Source organism: Otolemur garnettii, unplaced genomic scaffold (assembly GCF_000181295.1).
Source record: "Otolemur garnettii isolate 467f Iridium unplaced genomic scaffold, OtoGar3 scaffold00068, whole genome shotgun sequence".
Taxonomy (NCBI): Eukaryota; Metazoa; Chordata; class Mammalia; order Primates; family Galagidae; genus Otolemur; species Otolemur garnettii.
Window position 1 is genome coordinate 2,155,332 of NW_003852463.1, and position 6,715 is coordinate 2,162,046.

Here is a 6,715-nt window from a genome sequence, read left to right on the forward strand (position 1 = left end):
TTCAAAATAACTCTTATGCAAAGAATAAGTCACAACTACAATTATAAACTATTTAGACCAGTGGTTCTCAACCTTCCTAATGCTGCGGCAACCCACAGGTTGAGAACCATTGATTTAGACAGTTTAGTTAAAACCTTACACATCAAATCTTGAGACAGAGCCAAAGCTTATTATCTCACAAAGAAAATTCTCTGTTGCAAATGCTTTTATTATTAAGATAGGGGAAAAAATACCAGGCATGGTGGCTCAAGCCTGTAATCCTAATAAGCCTGGGGGGCCAAGGCTGGTGGATTGCTTGAACTCAGGAGTTTGAGATCAGCTTGAGTAAAAGTGAGACCCTGTCTCTGAAAAAGCAGCTGAGTGTTGTGGTGGGCACCTGTAGCCCCAGCTACTTGGGAGGCTGAGGCAAGAGGATCTCTTGAGCTAAAGAGTTTGAGGTTCCTGTGAGCTATGATGTCATGACACTCTACCTAGGGTGACAGAGTGAGAATGTCTTGGAAAAAATTTTTGTTTATAATAGGGAGAAATTAGAAAACTAAATATTCAAAATAGAGGATTGGATAAGTAAATGACAACATTTTATATTATGCAACCATTCAAATGACATTACTATGAAGATGACTTCAAATATAAGTGACATGCCAATGGCAATCACAATTTTTGCTTTAAATTGCAAATGTACATATATTAAATATTTTATACATTTATGTTAAATCTATCCATTTTTTCCTTTGTAGAAAGACATCTAAAAGGACAAAAGTAATAACCATATTACCTCTGGATAATGGGATTATAGAAATACTACTTTTTAATCACTGCCTAACAAATCATGTCAAAATTAAGTGGCTTACACAAAAATCATTATCTCAGTTTCTACTGAGGGATAGGAATTTGAGTGGGTGGTTGTACCCCAGGGTTTCTCATGAAGTTTCCTCAAGATGTTAGCTGAGGATACAATCATCTGACAGCTGGAATGGGAAGGAAGCTTCCATCTCCAGGAAGACTCACTTAGGTACCTGAGCATAGGAGACCTCAGTTCTTTGCTGTTTGGGCCTCTTGAAAGGGCTACTGTATGACAAGGCAGCTGGCTCCCCTCAAAGTAAGGCGATGCTAGAAATGTTTTTTATGACCTACCCTAGAAAGTCACACTCTAGGTATTTCTGCTGCATTCTATTCATTCGAAATAGGTTACTGGGCCTGAACAAAATGAGACCCTGTCTCTATCTACAATAGAAAAAATTAGCCAGGAATTGTGGTGGGTACCTCTAGTCCCAGCTACTCAAGGCTGAAGCAGGAGGATCACTTGAACCCAGGAAAATGAGGCTGCTGAGAGCTAGGCTCATGCCATGGCAGACTGAGATTCTGCCTCAAAAAACAAACAATAACAGAAGAAAAATGGGATCTAGAGTAAGTCCCATGATACTCTATACCATTTAGACTATATACAGAATGTGTCATATTCAGCTCTGAGTACCATTCTTAGTAATTTCTAGTGGAAAATAAACCAATTAGAAATCATCACTTAGACAAAGTTACTTCAGAATGATAAACCTGGAGAAAATTAGAGGTGTTTGGCTTTAAAGAGAAAAGACATGAGGGGGAGACAGAGCAGGCAAATCATTGCCTTCAGCTATATATAGGGTTGAGTGTGGAAAAGTCACAAGACTTAGGAGGCAGAACCTACACCAATGAGTCAGAGTCACAGGGGTGCAATGTGGCTCAGAGCAAGGCAGAAGAGTCTAACAATTAGAGTATGACAAACAAGAATGAGCCATTCAGGTGGAGGCAGGAGGAGTTCATGGAGCCTGAGGTAGCACAGTGCTACCGCTTAAGATCCATGTCTAAATAGGTCCTTCCCTATTGACACTGATGTGGATAGTGCTGAAACCAACTCTATGGCCTTTGACAAGCAGCAGACATGACACCAGGGCCTGAGTCATGAGGTGTAAGTGAAATATACAGTGCTTGGCATAGTACGGTGCCTGGCATGTCGTGTGTGCTTCGTAAATGGTAGTTATGTCTGCACTAACTCAAAGTGAGACAGAATCCTCTTCTAAGGCCTCTTCTAATTTTGACACTTTATACAAAAGTTAAAATTGCCGTAACTATTACTCCTGATGATCATCTTCAGTAATAAAAATATACATACTTAAAGGAAGGAATGACAGGATTCATCTTTAAAGACATAATAGTTGGACATGCTTTGGGAAACCACAAAGAACAGAGGCTGTCACTTACATAGACACATAAAAACCACAAAAATTAAAACTAAATATATTCAAATAAGTCATATCCTCTCTGGTGCATGTGGTCTGTTTTCTGGAATGAAGCTATTTTAAAAAGTAGACTCAAACTGGGCTACTTCACCCACTCAGAGCAAATTAAATTATTACAATTAGATTACTCATCCATGCCTGCCAGCTACCCACCACAACCAGAAACTTACTTTTTGTGTGCCAAGGGCCTGGATATTCTGCCATGTTGCTACAGGTTCTGTAGCTATGTGCCACTCTGGGTAAGTTTTCGTGAGTAACTTCACAAAGCTGGACTTTCCCACAGCTGCAATGCAAATGGCATGCATTGGGATGCTTCCCAAATCAGGGCAAAAGGAGAAGGCTGCTACCAAACTCTACCACCAATGCCAAATTCAAGGGAACAAGGATCGGCTTTTCTATTGTAATTTCAAAACTCTATCAGTCTGTAAGACTGATGTTAGGCCATGATAATCAAAGTCACCATAATGAATATGGGCATTAGGGAGGAAAAATTCCCCCAAGGTTTGATTTGCAATTTCCAGAGGCAAAGAGTTCTTAATATCAGTTGAAAATATAATAAAATCATCAAAAGTACATGAAATCAGCTAAATGAAGTGTACTGCTTATGTCACAGTTCTATTTGTTCTGTGTCTGTGTCAAAAAAAAACAAGTTTAGGGCAGTGCCTATGGCTCAAAGGAGTAGGGTGCCAGACCCATATGCCAGAGGTGGTGGGTTCAAACCCAGCCCCACCCAAAAAACTGAAAAAAAAAAAAAGTTTATCAACACAGAAAATGAAAATGACTAAACCCTCATTCATTCAACAAATCTAACAAAGATTCACAGAGTGCTGACTATGTGCTCAGAACTGTCAGGCACTGGGGGTACAATGGTAAACAAAACATAGAATGGATTTTGCCCTCAGAGAGCTTATATAGGTGATAGATAATAAACAAACACACAATTAAGTACTAACAAATTGAGTTAAATGCTAGGAAAGAAAAATGCAGGTTGGCTCTAATGTAGCTCAGGAAGTGAGAGAAGGCTCCTCTGAAAAACTGACATCTGAAGTAAGACTTGAAAGATAATAATCCATGCAGAGTGAGTAGCTTGAACAAAGGCTTGGAAGAGATGAAGAACTTGGCACACAAAAGACAGAAGTATGAAGCCCTAGGGAAGCCAGTATGGCTACAGCATGGGTAAGTAATGAGAGCTGGCTTAAGATGAGCATGGCCATGCAGACAGGAAGTCCAGGGCCAGGTCACACAGGGCATTTGTAGCCATGGTTAGAAGTCTGAATTCTATCCTATGGGTAATGGGAAGTCAATGATAACAGCTTCTAAGCAGGGAAATTATAAGATTCCTCTCATTTTAAAAAGATCACTCCACTAGCTGTGTAAGAATGGGCAGAAGCAGAAGCAGATAGATTAGCCAAAAAATAATAGAAACGTGGATCAGGGTGATGATCAGGGTAAGTGGAAAGTAGTTGTTGCTTTGAGAAATATTTGGAGGGTGGTGCCTGTGGCTCAAAAGGGTAGGGCACCAGCCCCATATGCCAGAGGTGGTGGGTTCAAACCCAGTTCTAGCCAAAAAAAAAAAATTGAGAAATATTTGGAGATGAAATATTCATGTTATCTTTTCCTATTTACACCAATATCTGACTTATACCTCCCTGAGCTCCAAACACACCATTCAAGAGCTCTCCAGACATCTCCACTTGGACATCCCACAAATACCTCAAAGTCACTATATTCTTTCAATGAATTCACCACTTTCCCAAATGGAGCTTCCTCCTGACTTCAGAGTATGGTGGCACCAACAAACATCAGAGCTTCTTTCTCTTCTGCCAAACTTTAAGCAGCCACCAAGTCCTTTTGTGCTTGAGTATTTCCCATTTGTCCTTTTAACTCCATTCCCCTTCTGTGCTCAAGACCAAGCTCTCATCGTCTCTCACCTGACTTCAGCTTATTTTCTCTCCAATCTTCTCCATATGATAGCCACATTGAATATGACATAACACTGTTTAAAATCCTCTGACAGTTCCTTACTGCCTTCATGAGAAAAACTAAGTCCTTCACTATGCTCTGAGATATAAGATCTAACCCCTCACATACCTCCCTGGCTTTACCTATGCACCTGCTGGACCAAAGTCCTTGCAGCTCCAATCATGCCATGTTCCCTCTTGCAGACATGTATATTAAGTTCTTGTATGTGAGTTCTCATTTCCTGGAGCACCTCTTCTCCTCACCTGACCAACTTCTACTCAGTCTTCAATGTTCTGCTCAGATGTACTCCTATGTGAAGGTTGATGCCTCTAAGCTGGGTTATCTAATCCTCCTTAGTGCTTGGCCTGGTATTCATGGTGTGAGACTCGACCACTGCAGAGATGGGGCTCCTGCAGGGTAGAAAACAAATTCTAGCCTGATGACCTAGCTGAATGAATAAAATACACAACATGTAATTAATTTCACTTCCCTCTGAAACTTGTATTTGTGAAAACCCAAAAAATGGCTGTAGAGGCTCAATCTCCTCTATCAGAAGTGGTCTTTCTCAAGAGAAAAAAGAGGGGCAACCTCCTAGTCAATTCTATCAGCCACTCAGGGTTACTGATCAGGAGTGCTGATGTCTCAGCACAAGAGCCCACACATCCAATATTATGTGACATTTACTACACACCACCCCAACTCCTCTCTGAATAGACGGGTGAGAACAACATGAATTTGTGCATTTTGTACAGTCATGCTCATCTCTCAGTCCCCACCTCCACCCAACTTGCAGTACCTTTTCACATTTGCTCAGCCTCTGCTCTTCCCACACTTCACTGATTAAATGCCCTCCCTTGCTCTTCTAGGCCTATCTCTAAATCCTTTGCCTACCAAGCTTACAGTCCTACCTCTTCCATGAAGTTCAGAACTTCTCTAGCTCACACTAAATTCCTACCATACTGATTAGTTACTAATTGCTTGAGTTTGTATATTATCAGATACCTGACTGCTCTGAATAGCCCTAGCTTAAAATATTTGGCCCAGGGGGTCAATATTTAGATTGCAGGTGGGTTAATAAGTCTAAACCACGGTCCCTGCCTACAGACAGAAAAGTTATTTTAATTACTATGAATAAAGGTAGATGATTTGTTAGATGGTTGGGATTGAATAATTGTTAGAATTACTTAAATTTTAAAGAAGTTAACAATTATGTAAAAAACAAAAAACAAAACTATTGTAGATGGAAAGGAAGAGCTCTGAGGGTCAGGGAGAGCCAACTTCACCTTGGAGGTGAGACATCATTAGTTCATTAAGGGCAATCAGGACACTAAGAAACTGACTCATGCAATTTAAATACACAAACCCCAGAATGCAAACAAATTAGATGTAATGGAAATATATAGTTTCAATGACTGGAACTATCACATATGAAACCCAAGGCATCCTGTACCTCACACTCCATTCCAAGGCTTCTGGAAAACCAGTTTAATAATCAGAAGTCAGCTTTAGGCTTGGCGCCTGTAGCTCAAGCGGCTAAAGTGCCGACCACATATACCAGAGCTGGCAGGTTCGAATCCAGCCTGGGCCTGCCAAACAGCAATGACAACTACAACCAAAAAATGGCTGGGCATTGTGGCGGGTGCCTGTAGTCCCAGCTTCTTGGGAGGGTGAGGCAAGAAAATCGCTTAAGCCCAGGAGGTGAAGGATGCTGTGAGCTGTGATGCCACAGCACTCTACCCAGGGCAACAGCTTGAGGCTCTGTCTCCCAAAAAAAATAGTCAGCTCCAAAACAGAATGACAACAAATGGTGGTGGAAGGTCCTGAGAGCTAAGCCATCCATATTGCTGGGGCTCTGAGAGTCTAGATAATTCACCACAGCAGTATTTCTTTTCTTTCTTTGGAGACAAAGTCTCACTCTGTTGCCCAGGCTAGAGTGCCATGCATCAGCTTAGCTCACAGCAACCTCAAACTCCTGGGCTCAAATAATCCTCCTGCCCCAGCCTCCCAAGTAGCTGTACAGGCACATGCCACAGTGTCTGCTAATTTTTCTATTTTAGTAGCGATGGGGTCTCACTTTTGCTCAGGCTCGTTTGGAACCCCTGAGCTCAAAGGATACTCCCATCTCAGCCCTGGCCTCTCAGAGTGCTAGGATTACAGGTGTGAGCCACCCATGTCTGGTCCAGATTAACTGTTATTTTTCAATATATTCTTATCATCATGAATTTTGGGAAGTATTAGCTCTCACAAGCAGCATCAAACCTTAAGGTCTTGGCTATCAGTGTTATTATATGTGCCATAACTTAAAAGAAAAAAAGGTGGGTGGTACTGTCTTAGAATTTCTTACGTCAACATGTGATTCTTTTTTTTTTTTTGAGGCAGAGCCTCCCAGCTGTCCCCCTGGGTAGGGTGCTGTGGCATCACAGCTCACAGCAACCTCCAACTCCTGGACTCAAGCTAGTCTCCTGCCTCAGCCTCCC

The 6,715-nt window shown here is 41.5% G+C and overlaps 1 protein-coding gene across 4 annotated transcripts in view; it reads right to left on the reverse strand.

Moving 5' to 3' along the window:
• The window catches only part of DGUOK (deoxyguanosine kinase), a 33,095-nt gene that overhangs the window by 14,380 nt on the left and 12,000 nt on the right, over positions 1-6,715 (reverse strand). The window contains exons 1-2 of one of the 4 annotated variants that reach the window (XM_012807431.2): positions 4,502-5,367; positions 2,447-2,559 (exon numbers count right to left, since the gene is read on the reverse strand). The exons of 1 other annotated variant lie outside the window; for it this stretch is intronic. Coding sequence is in view for 1 of the 3 variants with exons in the window: in XM_003793392.3 (XP_003793440.1) it covers positions 2,447-2,559 (113 nt within the window). In the remaining 2 variants the exon portion in view is untranslated. Of the gene's footprint in view, positions 1-2,446; positions 2,560-4,501; positions 5,369-6,715 lie in introns of those variants that run through there. 2 more of the 4 variants (XM_003793392.3, XM_023515301.1) reach the window with 2 other exon arrangements.